Below are 16354 nucleotides of genomic sequence, written 5' to 3' on the forward strand. Positions count from 1 at the left end.
TGGTCCTTACTAGAACACAGTCCCCCTGTCTTCATCTCCAAAGATGTATGTTTGTAAAAGACCTAGCAGGGTAAGAAACAAACAACGAGTACCCTTTAAGCTCAATGTCTTACATGTGTCATTCCTAAGAGTGTGCACAAGTACGAGGGGAACTCTGCCACTGTGAACTTGCACAAGCTTCATCACCTGTCCGGGTCTCAATTTACTCATCTTTCAGGATGCCGACAAATGGTAATCTGGAAATTGGGAAAGAGCATGGACTCTCAAGTTGACGCCTGGTTCCATGCTTTTAACTATGTGGCCCTTGAAGGCATAATTAAGTTTTCTGAGCCACAGTCTCCTTGTCAGTAAAATGGAAATAATACCCACCTCATACAGTTATGAGGCCGAAGTAAAAAATAAGTAAGGTAAGCTAAGTGTCGAGCACTTAGAAGATTCTCAGTAAATACTAACTGCAGCTCTTCAAGATTCCAGTCTACAGCTTTGATCTAATTGTTAGCTGGGGTTGCATTCTGTGAGTGTAGAGCCCTCCAGTGTTCACCGGGTGGATTACACTTAATAGATCTCATTACGTTCCCTGCAGTTCTGTCTCTGGTGGAGGTGGCAGGTAAAAAGGCTGCAGAGCTCGAAGAGCAGAAGTGTAACTCGAGGGTTACTTTGGGCCATTGTGTGTGATGCTGAGGGCTTTCGGGTTATTTGGGTCTATCCTGAGACTGCTTGAAGAGAATTGAACATACAGAGAGAAAAGCCAGACCTGCAGCCATGTGGGATTGAAACCAACTGATGATGGCAAAATGGGAAGGAAGGAGGCATTAGGTACTTCCTAGTATCTATTTGAACCCATCCTGGAAGTTGCAAGGTTTTTGTTTTGGCGGGGGATTATGAATGATAAGACCAAAGAGAAACAAAGTGAACAATACAATTTGGGGTAAAAAAGCTCAGTGGAGGACTGAAAAGGGCGAAATATAAGGCAGAAAGAAGCAAAAATACAAAGATAGCCCAACATTGGCCATATTCCAAACAGCAAGAAAATGGGGAAGCCAGGGTCCTGTCTGGAATGTTGAGAAAATAGATGCCACAGCCCAGGCCAGGTGATACCGTCCTTCCCAGAGGCCTTTGGAATCCGTTGCGTGGGCTCATTTTGAGTCGTCACAATAACTGGGTATTGTTATCGTGGGTTGCTAAAATATCCTGCTAAATCTGGGATAGTCCCGCATAATGAATTGTCCCACTTACATTGTGAAATACTCGCTACTCCTGCAACCTAAACTTTAGTTTGTCCACCTATAAAATTGGGCTAATTTGTCTCACAGATTTTTGTAAAACTGCTTTTCCACGAAAGGTTGTATGCCACGAGCCATGATAGTTTTTAAACGCAGTTTCTAGGAAGACCAGCATATTCCAGGAAGACTGCACAGGGAGAGAACCTTTTGCGCAAAACCTACCCACGGAAAACTCTTCCTCTAGCCAACTCAAATGTTTGGCGAACCACATTGCCCAGCAGACCCCGCGGCCCAGGGCGGGCGCTCGCGCCGTGCATTCTGGGGTTGGTAGTTCTCGCTCCCTCGTTGTCGGCCACCACCGCCCAATATCAGGAACTCGTCTTCCCAGCTTGCCGCGCGGCCGGAGGGGGCGGGGATGCTTCTTGGAGACCAGGAAACGGGAAAGATGGCGACTGCTCTGCGACGTTGAGGCCGCGTTGGGCGGTTCAGATTCTGAGTGGTGAGTCCCGGGCGATGGAGGCACTTTCTAATGAGCTTACAGAGAGGGCGAGAGTGGGTCACGGCAGTGGCTCCTGCCTCCGGGACCAGGCGGGAAAGAACGCCTCAGGGAAGGGGCACGAGCCCAGAAAGCTCTGGCCGGCCGGAGCGAAGGGGCGCGGGCCCCGGGAGGTAGTGTTGTCTCCTGGGTGCACAGGCCAGGTACCTGGATGATGTTACAGGCCAGACCTTTGTCCACTGGTACAGCAATCTGTGATACCCCCAATCTGACCTTATTCCTTCATGTGTTGAGTAGTCTTTGCTTCAGCCAAATTGGAACTGTGGCTTTTCTCCCAGAACCAGTCATGCTTTCCCGCCTCTGCGCCCCTTGTATTATTTCTTTTGCCGGGAATGACTTCCCTTTCCGCACCCTCAATTACACATCTTTAAATTCTACCTGTACTTAAATACTCAAGAGTCACTTCCTCTACAGATCATTCCAGATCTTTTACAAATTTAAGGAAACTTCTTTGAACTCCTTTCACACTTTATCTGAGCCTTCCTTCTGGTATGTGTCTCATAGCTTTTGTACAGGAGCTTCCTAATTGCCTTTTGTAAGTTTCACAGCACCTACCACGGTGCCTTCCATTTAGTGGGTGTTTCACAAACATTTCACTGAATGAAACAGAATCTGCCCCTGCCCTACAACAACTGAGAAACTCAAATCTGGAGATTTGCAAGGAAGGCTGCTGAGAAGCAATGGCTAGGGTTGGCCTGTGATAGGTAGAACTTATAATAAAAGTTGCCTATGTTTACTGTCTTCTCTCACTTCTCATTCTCCTAAACTCACTCCACTTAGGCTTCTACCCCACCCCCGACCCCCACCCGGTGCCATCGAAACAGCTCTGGTCAAAGTCACTAACAGTCTCTGTTTTTCCAAATGCAAGTCACTGCTTTTATCTTCTAGTCTTACTCCACTTGACACAATTCACCCTTCCCTCCTTGAAATGTGTTTTGGCTTCTGTGGTTTCCAGGTCATGGAAATCACTTTTTTCACCTCCTTTCTCACTGGCTGTAGCTACTTTCCAGGTTTTCGTCTGGCTCCTCCTGTGCTTGCCCTCTAAATGTTACAGTGGTCCAGAGCTCAGTCATGGGTCCTCTTTTATTTTTTTCTTTATTCAGACTGTCTACTTAAGTAATATCACTTAGTGTCCCATGGCTTTAAAAGCCATCTGTATATTGATGACTCAAATTTTTATCTCCTGGGTCTCTCTCCTGAGTTCCAGAATTGCATTAACTGCCTTCCTGCAATCTCCACTTGGTTTTCTTACTGACATCTTACACTCAACATGGCCAAAGGACACTTGATTTCCTCCTAAATCTGTTTTTCCCCCAGTCTTCCCCGGTCATTAAATGCACCGTGAGCCATTACCATAAATTCAGGAGCTATTTTTGTGTCCTCTCTTCCTTTCTCTCTTCATTAGTAAGTCCCATCAGCTCTGCCTCTAAAATATACCCTGAAGCTGTCTACTTTCCATTTCCACTGCCGTTTTCCTAGAACAAGCCACTGTCATCTCTTGCCTACTGTAATTGCATTCTCAGTGGTTCTGTTTCCACTCTTGCCTCCCTACTATATAGTTTTCTTGCAAGTCACCAAAGTAATTCTTTAAAAATGTAAAATTAGATCACATCACTTCCAGTTTAACACTCTTCTAAGGTTCCCATTGCAGTTGGATTAAAACCCAAGTTCCTTTATTTACCTCGGCATAGAACATATTTCTATGATCTGACTCCTGCCTACCTCCCTGAACTCCCTGAGTCTGCTACTCAGCCACACAAGTCTTTTTTCTTTTTCTTTTTTTAAAGATTTTATTGGGGAAGGGGAACAGGACTTTATTGGGGAACAGTGTGTACTTCCAGGACTTTTTTCCAAGTCAAGTTGTCCTTTCAATCTTAGTTGAGGGCGCAGCTCAGCTCCAGGTCCAGTTGCTGTTTTCTAGTTGCAGGGGGCGCGCAGCCCACTATTCCTTGTAGGAGTCGAAACTGGCAACCTTGTGGTTGAGAGGATGCGCTCCAACCAACTGAGCCATCCGGGAGCTCAGCGGCAGCTCAGTGGCAGCTCAGCTCAAGGTGCCGTGTTCAATCTTAGTTGCAGGGGCCACTGCCCACCATCCCTTGCGGGACTCGAGGAATTGAACTGGCAACCTTGTGGTTGAGAGCCCACCACTGGCCCATGTGGGAATCGAACCGGCAGCCTTCGGAGTTAGGAGCACGGAGCTCTAACCGCCTGAGCCACCGGCCCTACACAAGTCTGTTTTTAAATCAGCAAATGTGCTAAGCTAGTTCCTTCCCTACTGCCTTAATACTTGCTCCTAACCAGTAAGTTCCTTTCCCTGATCCTTGCAGGCTCTCTCTCATCAGTCAAGGCTCAGTGTATATGTCCAAAAAATTCTTTTGTGAGCCCTCTATCTCTTGTTCATATCCCTCCCCATCATATAACCCTGGTTTATTTTCTTCATTAGTGCTCATTACTATTTGAAATTTTCTTGTCTTTCTGCTTTACTGTTGTCTGCTTCGCCGGAATTTAAATGTTAGAGAGCTGAGACTTTGTTTTGTTTACAGGTATATCTCCAGGACACAGAACAGTTTCTGGTACCTGTCACGTGCTGAATGAATATTTGTTGAAAGAATGATGTCCGGGATGCTTTATAGAGAAAATAGCGTTCTGTGGTGTTTTGTTAGGGCTATAAATGGAAGAAAAAAGTATAATTTCCTTGTGATAATGCACAATGCACTGATATAGAACATTCGATTGTTTCTCATACAATTGTGAGATAAAATGGGTTTCCATCTTTTGAAAATGCTATTTGTTTATTTCTCTTTACACAGTCTCCCTTCTTAAAGATATATGGCAGGAAGTGACATGGGAAAGGGGGATTGTAAGCTAAAACTTAGGGAACTGATATTCTAGTTGAACTATTTGGCAATAAAATAAGTTCTGAGAAATGTATCCCAAGTGTCAGGAATGGTGGTGGTGGCAGCGGTGATGATGACGATAGGCTAGAGGCAGATTCAGACTTGCTGTTGTTTTAGCAAATGACGTTGAAGGAGATTTTGTAGTCTGAAAGACAGTTGACAGGGTGGCATGGTGTTCAGTGTTTTCCAGGCAACAGGTAACAGGACAAATTCTTGCTCAAACCTTTCATGGGACTGGGCAACGATCGAGGCTGTGAAAATCTGAGTAGGCAATATCAGTCAGAATGTCTGTGACCTGTAGTTTTTCCCTTCCTTCCCCCCTCCCTCCCTCCCTCCCTCCCTCCCTCCCTCCCTCCCTCCCTCCCTTCCTTTTTTTCTTTTTTTCTTTCCTCTCCCTTCCCCTTCTCTGCCCTCCCTCCCCTCCCCTCCTCCCTTCCTTTCCCTTCCCTTCCCTTTCTTTCATTCATAGGAAGTGGCAAAAGTGCGTGGAGGTTAGTGTACCCTTCACCAAATTTTTCCCATTGCATAACTAGAAGTACATTTCTATTTCTCCATTTAAATTTAGTTTTTCTTTGGAGTGCTGAGTATAATTACAAATCTCAAAATTAAACTTTATTTTCCCTCTTTTGAGCTTTCTTTATATAGCTCAAGGGAACTTATCTCCCTTAGATTTTTATGTGTTAACTGATCTGATGGGCTGACAGACCTAAGACTCCTAAGGTACACAATACAGGATGTCCCTAGAGACGGCTAGTACACTATTCATTTATTAAAATTTCTTTCAATGCTCTTGTCTAATTTTTCATGTGGTACATTCATTATATACCTTTAGAAATGAATATATACAGTGACTCACAGAGACAGTATAATGTAACGAATAAAAGTGGGCCTCTGGAGCCAGACTGCCTGGAACTCTGCCACTTACCACCTGTGTGTCCTTGGGGAGGTTACTTTATATACCTGAGCTGCAGTTTCCTCATCTATAAAGTAGGCATACTAATATATCTACCTCATAGGGTTGTTTTGAGATTAAGTACATTATATATAAACAATTTAGAGCCGTACCTAGTACATACGAAGTACTCCTCGTACCCGTGACAGATGGCAGGAGAGCTGGCTGACAAGAAGGACCGTGATGCCTCACCTTCCAAAGAGGAAAGGAAGCGATCCCGGACTCCTGACAGAGAGCGGGACAGGGACCGGGACCGGAAGGCTTCCCCATCTAAAGACAGGAAGCGGCATCGTTCAAGGGATAGGCGTCGAGGAGGCAGCCGTTCTCGCTCCCGTTCCCGATCCAAGTCTACAGAAAGGTAGAGTAACTGTATGTCTGCGTGTGAAAAGGGAGAGTACTTTCAGACTTCTTCATTCTTGGTTCCTCCGATGCCTCCAGGATTAGGACAGTAGTGTTTCACACATTTCTCTACACCTAGTGACCCATTAGCTCATAAAGGTTAAGAGGGAACTTGTAAGATGAAGGTCCAGATGACCAAGGGAGATAGTTCATCTGTTCACATAGTCCGTGATCTATCATTGCCTTTAATACTTAGTAGTATAGCTCTGAGCTATAAGACCTCTTTAGAATGCCCTCATAACTTCCCTGGGAAACACATTCCCCAATTTATAAAATTCTGCTTTGGGGAGACAAGATCATGGGAACTTTTAAGGCTGCAGTGGAGAAGGATACTCTGGAAATATCAAGTGATTTCTTAAATTTGCTTTTCTTCAGAGAACGACGGCACAAAGAACGAGAACGAGATAAGGAGCGGGATCGGAATAAGAAAGACCGAGATCGGGATAAGGATGGGCACAGAAGGGACAAAGACCGGAAACGATCCAGGTACGTGAGGGAGTGGGAGGGAGCTTCAGGGGAATGCCCCTCCATCTCTTCCTTCCTGTGTCTGAGCTCGCTCAGCTTCATGGGAAAGTCTGTTTTTCTTAGTGGATCCTATTGGTACTTACTGCAGAGCAGTTTGTTTTTTTAAAAGGCATGTTTCTTTAGAAAGAATAACTAGTTAGTGAAGTCACAACCCTTTGAGGGTCAACTTGTTCTTAGAAATTAGTTTGAAAAGGTTACCAGCCTACAAAACATTCCTTTAGCTCTATCGGACCGTTCAGTTTTCTACCCAGAATATATAACATATACAGAGGGTGCCCCAAAAAATGTATACACATTTTAAGAAAGGAAAAAACTGTATTAAAATTATGCTGATGGTAACCACTTTGAGCACCTCTTGTAATTGCAGAAGTCAAACGTGACTTGTATTCATCTTTTGTTATTGGTATATATTGAGTGTTACAATTTTAATATGGTTTTTTTCTTTCTTAAAATGTGTATACATCTTTTTGGCACCCCCGGTATTTGATGGGATAATTGAGTGCCCCAGTTTCTTTATCTCTTTCTTCAGGAAACTTTCTGTGCAAAGTTTTTATTTGGCTCTGAGTGAGTGGTTAGAATTCAAGGGAAGGTACAGAATTCTCATAACACAGTCGAGTTGTTTGAGATGTCTTGTAGATTAAGCTTATAGCAGGTGTAGGGAAAGGATTGCTGCAACTGGTAGGAAGGAAAAATGCAGATGGGACATATATAGCAGTATCTAGAAAGGGTGTATGTGGGTGGCCGTGTAGGCTAAATTTATTTTGTATTATAAAACAGAACTTTTTCCTTCAACGTGCAACTGCTGCTGTTTGGAGGAAATATTTTTGATGTCAGTAGTGAAGTCCCACTTTCCAGAAGAAATGAGTCTCAGAAAAGGAGATTCGGGGAGATTGGGGCCAAGACAGGGCCATTACTAGGTTTTAGAATAGGCAGAGTGACCAGGCCTGCCAAGGGAGCTTCCAGACCGATAGGTGACCATGGGCCAGTCTTGCTGAGTTATGGAGAAACTTCCATCCTCTTTTTGGGGTTCAGCCTGAATCATCCAGGGGCTGGGGTAAGGCAGCAATATGGACCTTTCCTGTTCCTTTTCCTTAAAGTTTATCTCCTGGCCGAGGAAAAGATTTTAAATCTCGCAAAGACAGAGACTCGAAGAAGGACGAAGAGGATGAGCATGGTGACAAGAAGCCTAAGGTAAAGGAGAGGAAGCGTTTTCCCATCTTCGTCTTCAATTCCAGCCAACTTTGTGATCTTCAAAGGGAGAGAACCTTTATGGACTGAAGTCCTGTGTTTTATTTTCAGGCCCAGCCATTATCCCTGGAGGAGCTTCTGGCCAAGAAAAAGGCAGAGGAAGAAGCTGAGGCTAAGGCAAGAATCTGAAGGTCTCTATTAGTTGGCTCGGGCCACCATAACGAAACACCACAGATGGGGTGACTTAAACCACAGACATTTATTTTTTCACCATTCTGGAGGCTGGAAAGTCTGAGATCAAGGTGTCAGTAGGGTTGTTTCTTCTGAGGTCTTTCTCCTTGGTTTATAGGTGGATGACTTCTCCGTCTTCACGTGGTCTTCCCTTTGTGATTGCATATTCCTGGTATATCTTGCGTGTCCTAATTTTCTCTTCTTATAAGGACACTGGTCAGACTGGATTAGGGTAGGAGCCTCATTTTGCTTTAAAGATCTCTTTAAAGGCCCTATCTCCAAAAATAGTCACATTCTGAGGTACTGGGGTTTAGGGCTTCAGCATAATGCATCGTGAGGAGGCACAAGTCAGCCCATAACAGGATCCTAGACCTGTTTGTATTTACCTTAACAGGTTTAATACCTGAGCAAATATTTTTGGGCTCCTTGCCATCTCCCATCAGTGATATGATTATACTTTGCTCCTAGATCCTTTGTTTACAGTTCCAATCTATTTTGTAGCCCAAGTTCCTCTCCAAAGCAGAACGAGAGGCTGAAGCCCTAAAGCGACGGCAGCAGGAGGTGGAAGAGCGGCAGAGGATGCTTGAAGAAGAAAGGAAGAAAAGGAAACAGTTTCAGGACTTGGGCAGGAAAATGTTGGGTTCGTTTTCCCACCCCCTGTAGCCCCCAGATGGGATAGGGAAGGGTCGGATGTGATGATGGTGTCATTCAGGAGCTAGGAACCTGTTTGCTCTGGAGTTTGGAAGAGGAAAGGATGGGGGATGTTCATGAGAAAAGTTTCTGTGACGTCTCCATTTCCTTTGTATCATAAATCTCCCACCTTTTTTCTCATTTGGTGCCCTTGGCTTGGCTCCCCCATGCCCTCTTTTCCTCCACTGAGCTCTTCTGCAGCTTTGCTTTCTTTGGTCTGCAGAAGACCCTCAGGAACGGGAACGTCGGGAACGCAGGGAGAGGATGGAGCGGGAGACCAATGGAAATGAGGACGAGGAAGGGCGGCAGAAGATCCGGGAGGAGAAGGACAAGAGCAAGGAGCTGCATGCCATCAAGGTGCAGCCTTGGGCTTTGCCACCCCCCCCCCCACACACACACACACACGAATGAAGTGTAGTTATTTGGCCATTCTGATCTCTGCGTGCAAGGTTTGGGCCTTGAGCTTGATGGACTCTGTTCTGTCACTGGGCAGGAGCGTTACCTGGGTGGCATTAAGAAGCGGCGCCGAACGAGGCACCTCAATGATCGCAAATTTGTCTTTGAGTGGGATGCATCTGAGGACACATCCATAGACTACAACCCACTGTGAGTAGCTTTAGGCCTGAACTAGGTCTTGTTTTTTTTTTTGTTTTTTTCCCAATTACAGTTGACATTCAATATTACATTCATTTCAGGTGTACAGCATAGTGGTTAGACATTTATATAACTTACAAAGTGATCCCCCTGATAAGTGTAGTACCCACCTGACACCACACCTGGTTATTACAATATTATTGATTATATCCCCTATGCTGTACTTTACATCCCGTGACTGTTTTGTAACTGCCAATTTGTATTTCATCCAGCCCCCTAACCGCTCTCCCACCTGGCAATCATCAGTTTGTTCTCTGTATCTGTGAGTCTGTTTCTGTTATGTTTGTTCATTTATTTTGTTTTTTAGACTCCACGTGTAAGTGAAATCGTACGGTATTTGTCTTTCTTTGTCTGACTTATTTCACTTAGCATAGGTACCCTCTAGGGCCATTCATGTTGTTGCAAATGGTAAGATTTCATTCTTTTTTATGGCCCAGTAATATTCCATCGTATATCTATACCACATCTTCTTTATCCAGTCATCTATCGATAGGCAATTAGGTTGCTTCCATATCTTGGCTATTGTAAATAATGCTGCAATGAACATAGGGGTTCATATATCTTGAATTAGTGTTCTGGATGTTTTTGGGTAAATACCCAGAAGTGGGATTGCTGGGTCATATTTTTAATTTTTTGAGGAAACTCCTATGGTTTTCCATGTGGCTGCACTCATTTGTAATCCTACCAACAATACACGTGGGTTCCTTTTCTCCACATCCTTGCCAACGCTTGTTTGTGCAGGTATGAGGTGATATCTCATTGTGGTTTTAATTTGCATTTCTCTCATGATTAGTGACATTGAGCATCTTTTCATATGTCTATTGGCCATCTGTATGTCCTCTTTGGGGAAATGTCTATCCAGGTCTTCTGCCCATTTTTTTTACTCGATTGTCTTTTTGGTATTAAGTGGCATGAGTTCTTTATATTTTTTGTTTATTAACTCCTTATAGGATATATCGTTGGTGAATATCTTTAGAAAACCCAGAAACAGACTCACAGATACAGATCTCAGTAGGTTTTCTAAACTAGGTCTTTTAAACCAGGCAGTTCCTAGAGAGAACTAGGGACTACAGAGATAGCTAAGCTGGATGGGGATGTTGGTAAACTAGTAGTAGTCAGCCAGCCAGCCCTCTGGGTGAAGAAAGACCCTGGCTGGGAAGGGGAAGTGGTACTTATTGGTAGCCTGCCCTTCCCTCTGCTGCTGTATCAGCTCCTTCTCTTTTTTCTTCCTCTCTCAATCCCAGGTACAAAGAACGGCACCAGGTGCAGTTGTTGGGGCGAGGCTTCATTGCAGGCATTGACCTAAAGCAGCAGAAACGAGAGCAGTCCCGTTTCTATGGAGACCTAATGGAGAAGAGGCGGACCCTGGAAGAAAAGGAACAGGAGGAGTGAGTGGTCCGGGCTGGGGTGGTTGGGCAGAGCCCCGAGTCTACAGAAAAGAGATGGGGGATACTGATCCCACTTTTTCCTGATGATTCGGCTCCAGGGCAAGACTCCGCAAACTTCGTAAGAAGGAAGCCAAGCAGCGCTGGGATGATCGGCATTGGTCCCAGAAGAAGTTGGACGAGATGACGGACAGGGACTGGCGGATCTTCCGTGAGGACTACAGCATCACCACTAAAGGTGGCAAGATCCCCAATCCCATCCGATCCTGGAAAGACTCTTCTCTGCCCCCACACATCTTGGAGGTCATTGATAAGTGTGGCTACAAGGTAAGAAGGGGCAGAGCGGTCCAGAAGTCCTGACATGTTCCTATATTCTAGTGCATATAAACTTTGTCCTTGGCTATTTGGTGCCTTCTCTGCCAGTGGGCACCAAGGTGACAGTGTCTGTAACTTTCTGGTGGAAGTATTGGCCTTCGGTGATTGTGTTTCTTTTCTGGTCCCTATTCCTGTACTTGGTGTCCTTCCATATGTGCTAGCATATGTGCCCATTCTTTCAACAGTAGCCCAGGTAATATAATTCTGCCTGTGCCCATTACTCTGTCTGGGTCACTGCAGGAACCAACACCTATCCAGCGACAGGCGATTCCCATTGGGCTACAGAATCGTGACATCATTGGTGTGGCTGAGACTGGCAGTGGCAAGACAGCAGCCTTCCTCATTCCATTGCTGGTCTGGATCACCACTCTTCCCAAAATTGACAGGTGGGGTCAGCTGATACCAGTTGGAGTGCATGTGACTGGGTAGGAATGGTGAAAGTGACAAATGGGTGTTTTGTTTTCTTTTAAGTCTATAATCAGAAGCCCCTTCTTTAGTCTGTGTCGGACATTAGAGAATAACTGGCTCGTGATATCAAAGAAGTGTCTGATTTTATTGCTGGCAAGGACCACTCCCTGGAGAACTTGGCTATCCTGGAGTCTGGTTTTTTAGGGAGATCATTGCATCCTCTTCCCACCACCTTCCGTATTCCCGTAGCTTCCCTTAAGTGTGACTTTCTCTTGTTCCTGTTTGTGGTTGGATGAGAACGAAAGCTCATGAAACTGTGGGATGCCCCTTTTACCACAGGATCGAAGAGTCAGACCAGGGCCCTTATGCCATCATCCTGGCCCCCACCCGTGAGCTGGCTCAGCAGATTGAGGAAGAGACCATCAAGTTTGGGAAGCCACTAGGCATCCGCACTGTGGCTGTCATTGGCGGCATCTCCAGAGAAGACCAGGGCTTCAGGCTGCGCATGGGTTGTGAGGTTTGTTCACCTGGCCAGCAGCCAGCCTGCTGTTTGGGCTGTGCGGTTTTGGGGCTCTCGTTCTAGTTTCTGCCATAGATGATAAGTCCAGTGAAGGAAAGAGCTGGTTTCTATAGACGTGCATTATTATTGAGAGCGTACGCGCCAGGGATTGTACTGTGCACAGCATTAGTTCTCACAGCCATATCAGAGTAGGTAGGGGTATCTCCATTTTACAGGGGAAGCTGAGGCTCAAGTTAGTAACTTGTCCAGAGTCACACACAGCTGCCAGTGTGCAGAGCTGAGATTCATCTCCAAAGCCCGTGCTCTTAATCGCTGCCAGGCCAAGTCATTGACTCTGAGTTGCCTTCCTCTCAGGATAGGAGAGGAAAGCTTTTTATAAGAAATCTGCTGTAGGAATTGAGTTTTCTATAGACTTCTTATCGTAATCCCTTTATATAATCTCCACAGTATCCTTTAGTCTCTCTTCCATCTAAGCAAGTTCCTTCTGATTTTGCCTCCTCTGTCTATCCCCTGGATTTTATTCAGAGACCCGATTCATTCCTGAAAAAACTCCAAGATAGCAGTAAGTGATTTTATGCCAGTTCTCAAGAAACTTCAGTGCCAAACATAACTGGAGGTTAGGGTCCAAGTTCCTTAGCACTGGGGGTCTGTTGTCCAAGTGGGTGGATAGTTCACAGGAAGGAGAAGAAAGGGGTACCTGCTGGGGCTGCATATGATTCCACTGTACCCCCTAGATTGTGATCGCTACCCCAGGACGTCTGATTGATGTGCTGGAGAACCGCTACTTGGTGCTGAGCCGTTGTACCTACGTGGTTCTGGATGAGGCAGACAGGATGATCGACATGGGCTTTGAGCCAGACGTCCAGAAGATCCTGGAACACATGCCTGTCACCAACCAGAAGCCGGACACGGATGAGGCTGAGGACCCCGAGAAAATGTTGGCCAATTTTGAGTCAGGAAAACATAAATACCGCCAAGTAAGTCTGCTTCCCTGGGCTGGGAAAAGGGTGGCAAGTTGCCAAACCTGCTCTAGAGCCTTTCTTGCCTTAGGTGGGCCCAGAGAACATGTTTCCAAAATATACAGTCCTCTGACAGTTGTAGCAGTGTAGCCATTTAGCTTCACCCTGGAAAAATGATTCCAGAGAGTCATTCTGCTGCCCACCGTAGGTGCTAGCAAATGCTCTCAGCCCTTCCTGTCATAAGATGTTAATTAAGTACAGGTACTGAAGAAAGAAGTAAGAAGGCAAAAGACACTATTTCCGAAGGTGGTGGCTATCAGAGCATACACCGTGGCTCATTTTAGATTCTTCAGCCTGGGCTGAGCTGCCTGTGGTTGTGGTAGGATATGTGATTGTGTCTGCCTGGGCCCAAGGCTGAGCCTCTTGCTTTCCTAGACAGTCATGTTCACGGCCACCATGCCGCCAGCGGTGGAGCGTCTGGCCCGGAGCTATCTTCGGCGACCTGCTGTGGTGTACATTGGCTCTGCAGGCAAGCCCCACGAACGTGTGGAACAGAAGGTCTTCCTCATGTCAGAATCAGAAAAGAGGTACGGGGGCAGCTGAACCGGAGGAAACGGGATGGAGAAAGGACTTTTTTCAGTGCGGGTGGTGGCTGGACGGAGGACGATTGTTCTGCCGTGCTGAAGTGCTTCTGTTTTCTTACTCAGCATGCCACAGGCACTGAAGAGCCTGGAATTGGTGTCATAGATCAGGGTTGAGCGTTTCACTTGGAGTGGAGGCTAGTATGCATCTCATTTTTCTCTTCCTCTTCTCCCCAGGAAAAAGCTGCTGGCAATCTTGGAGCAAGGCTTTGATCCACCCATCATCATTTTTGTCAACCAGAAGAAGGGCTGTGATGTTTTGGCCAAATCCCTGGAGAAGATGGGGGTGTGTCTGGCAGGGGAGGGCAAAGTCCGGTTTCTTTGGTGCTGTTTTCTGAACCTCTCCGGGACTCAACAAGTCAGGGCCAGAAGGAAAAGGGAGCTTGGATAGGGATAAGGCGGTCTGGGGCAATTGCTCTGACCCTTGTCCATCCCAGCGGTGCCATCTAGAGCTCCCTTCGGGCTTCCTCTAAGTGGGCCGGGGCCAGTGGGAGGTTTGAGACATGTATCCTGGCAGGATCTGAGGATGTGGACTAGCCTGGGTCAGAGTTGGTTGTGTTTATGTTTGGGAGAGGGGACGGGGTCACCAGGAGGGAGATGTGGATCAGTGTTTTTTCCTCCTGATACTGCTGTTTGAGGGGAAGGGTGTGTCCTCTCCCGTCCGTGCTTAAACTGCCTTCAATTTCTTGGTGCCTGCTTTCCACCCTCATTTCCCACCCTCATTCTCTCTTTGATTACTCATCTGTCTGGCTCTACATCTCACCCAATTTGACCTTTGACCTTGCCCTGGCTCTCCCTGCCGTGGCACCCCTGGTCTCTCCCATCCTTTCTTCAGTTCACTTGTTCTCTCCTTAACTTGCAATTGCACTCTTTTTTTCCCTCCTGTTTCCTTCCCCTTCCCCTCCTCCTGTGCTGCTCTCTGCAACCCTCCCCCTCTGTCCCCACTCTCTTATTGTCTGTGTCTTTCCATATTCCCATTGCTCTTTCTTTACCTCCCCGTTCTCCCAACAGTACAATGCTTGTACGCTACATGGTGGAAAAGGCCAGGAACAGCGAGAGTTTGCACTGTCCAACCTCAAGGCTGGGGCCAAGGATATTTTGGTGGCCACAGATGTGGCAGGTCGTGGTATTGACATCCAAGATGTGTCTATGGTGGTCAACTATGATATGGCCAAAAATATTGAAGGTAAGTGCAGGGAAAGCAGCTTCCGTCTGGGTAAAGGGAGATCCTTGTCTCTTTCCACTCCAAGTCGGGGCGCTGCGCTGAGGAGGCTGCTGCCACCGTCTCTCATAGCTCCAAGTCTAGGATTGCTGGTCCCAGGGAGAAGAGCTACTCTCTATCTCATGTGGGTGTGTTCTCACAGCACCTGGGACAGCATTCTGTTTTGGGGGAAGAGTGGAGCTGGGCCCCTCCGTCTTAGTGCGGTAGGATGAGCCCATCAATAGCGGTCTTGGGGAGAGCACTGTGGGCACTGAAGGGGTAGGGTAGGCAGCACAAACTGTTTACTGCCTGTGGAGGTGCGGGGAGGGTGATGCATTGAAAAGTGAAAGCTTCAGACACTGCTCACCAGGGCATGTGGCCTGGCGTCCTAAGTGACATTAACCCCCCAATCCCTCCCCAGATTACATCCACCGAATTGGCCGTACGGGTCGAGCAGGCAAGAGTGGTGTGGCCATCACCTTCCTCACCAAAGAGGACTCTGCTGTGTTCTATGAGCTGAAGCAGGCCATCCTGGAGAGCCCGGTGTCCTCCTGCCCCCCTGAGCTAGCCAACCACCCAGATGCCCAGCACAAGCCTGGCACCATCCTCACCAAGAAGCGCAGGGAAGAGACCATCTTTGCCTGACACAGCACTCTTCCACGGGTTTAAGGGCAGGCTCTGAAGCCTGTTCTTCAGGACTCTTCCATCTCCTCACTCTATGGGGCCTTAGGAAACAATCAGACTCCGTGACCTAGACCCTCAGGTTTGAGGGCCTGAGTGGGCGGCTCCAAAAGGAGGAAGCTGCTGCCGGAGGCAGGGAGAACCAATTACCACAGATTTTGACCCAGCTCTGCCCCCTGGTGGGCTCTGGAATTGCACTGGGCCATCAGCTCTTGCCAGTTCAGGGAGTAGCCAGTTGGCGTTGCCTTCCAGGCTGAACAGAAACCCAGCTGCGGGGAGGGGACTTCTTAGGCCGAGACTTACCTGCGTGAGCTGCAGCACATCACGGCCCTGGGTGACCCAGGGGATCGCGCTGTGAGGACTGGACCTTGGACTCTTAATGTCATTTTGATAGTGTTTGCCCTTTTGGATTATAAAACAAGTGAAAGCCTTGTTTAGAGCTGTGAACGGCCCCTGTACCAAGGGGTGCGGTGCGCTCGAGGCATCCCTCATCTGGGCAATTTTTTTAGTTGATGTGGGACAGGGTGAGCTGGCTGTGTCCATCTTGAAGTTCCTGAGTGAAATTTCTATTCTCTGAAAAGATGAGTTTGTATGTTCTAAGAATAAACACATGAACATGAAGGCTGTGTGTAGTTCTAGCTAAACCCATCTCCCAGGTTCTTCTGGTGCCACAAAAATCAGACTTGGGAGGTGAAGGAAAGTCACATCCGGAGCAGAGCCTGGGATCTCAGTTGATAATCTAAGTACAGCAGGCACTTGAGGAGAGCAGGACCATGGCCTGTCTTCCCTCCCTGCTCCAGCCTCACGTGACATGTCGCTCTGACCTGGACACCCTCTAGGGAGCTTTGCAAAGGGTGAGGAAGGAAAGC

The 16354-nt window shown here is 46.9% G+C and overlaps 1 protein-coding gene across 2 annotated transcripts; it reads left to right on the forward strand.

The window, feature by feature from the left end:
- The first annotated feature begins 1623 nt into the window (after positions 1-1623).
- On the forward strand, positions 1624-16106 carry DDX23 (DEAD-box helicase 23). Of its 2 annotated transcripts, XM_074325759.1 has the most exons (18): positions 1646-1722; positions 4323-4352; positions 5778-5986; positions 6403-6513; positions 7650-7743; positions 7852-7917; positions 8473-8611; positions 8885-9018; positions 9155-9267; positions 10560-10703; positions 10802-11027; positions 11316-11461; positions 11823-12000; positions 12738-12980; positions 13398-13549; positions 13781-13889; positions 14615-14789; positions 15226-16106. In XM_074325759.1, exons 3-18 carry the CDS (start codon positions 5778-5780, stop codon positions 15447-15449), a joined length of 2463 nt encoding a protein of 820 aa, XP_074181860.1. In that variant the 5' UTR covers positions 1646-1722; positions 4323-4352; the 3' UTR covers positions 15450-16106. The 2 variants fall into 2 exon arrangements, with proteins under 2 accessions (XP_019580241.1, XP_074181860.1); XM_019724682.2 differs by lacking the exon at positions 4323-4352 and having other exon boundaries at positions 1624-1722.
- Positions 16107-16354: the final 248 nt, after the last annotated feature.

Source organism: Rhinolophus sinicus, linkage group LG02, assembly GCF_036562045.2.
Source record: "Rhinolophus sinicus isolate RSC01 linkage group LG02, ASM3656204v1, whole genome shotgun sequence".
Taxonomy (NCBI): Eukaryota; Metazoa; Chordata; class Mammalia; order Chiroptera; family Rhinolophidae; genus Rhinolophus; species Rhinolophus sinicus.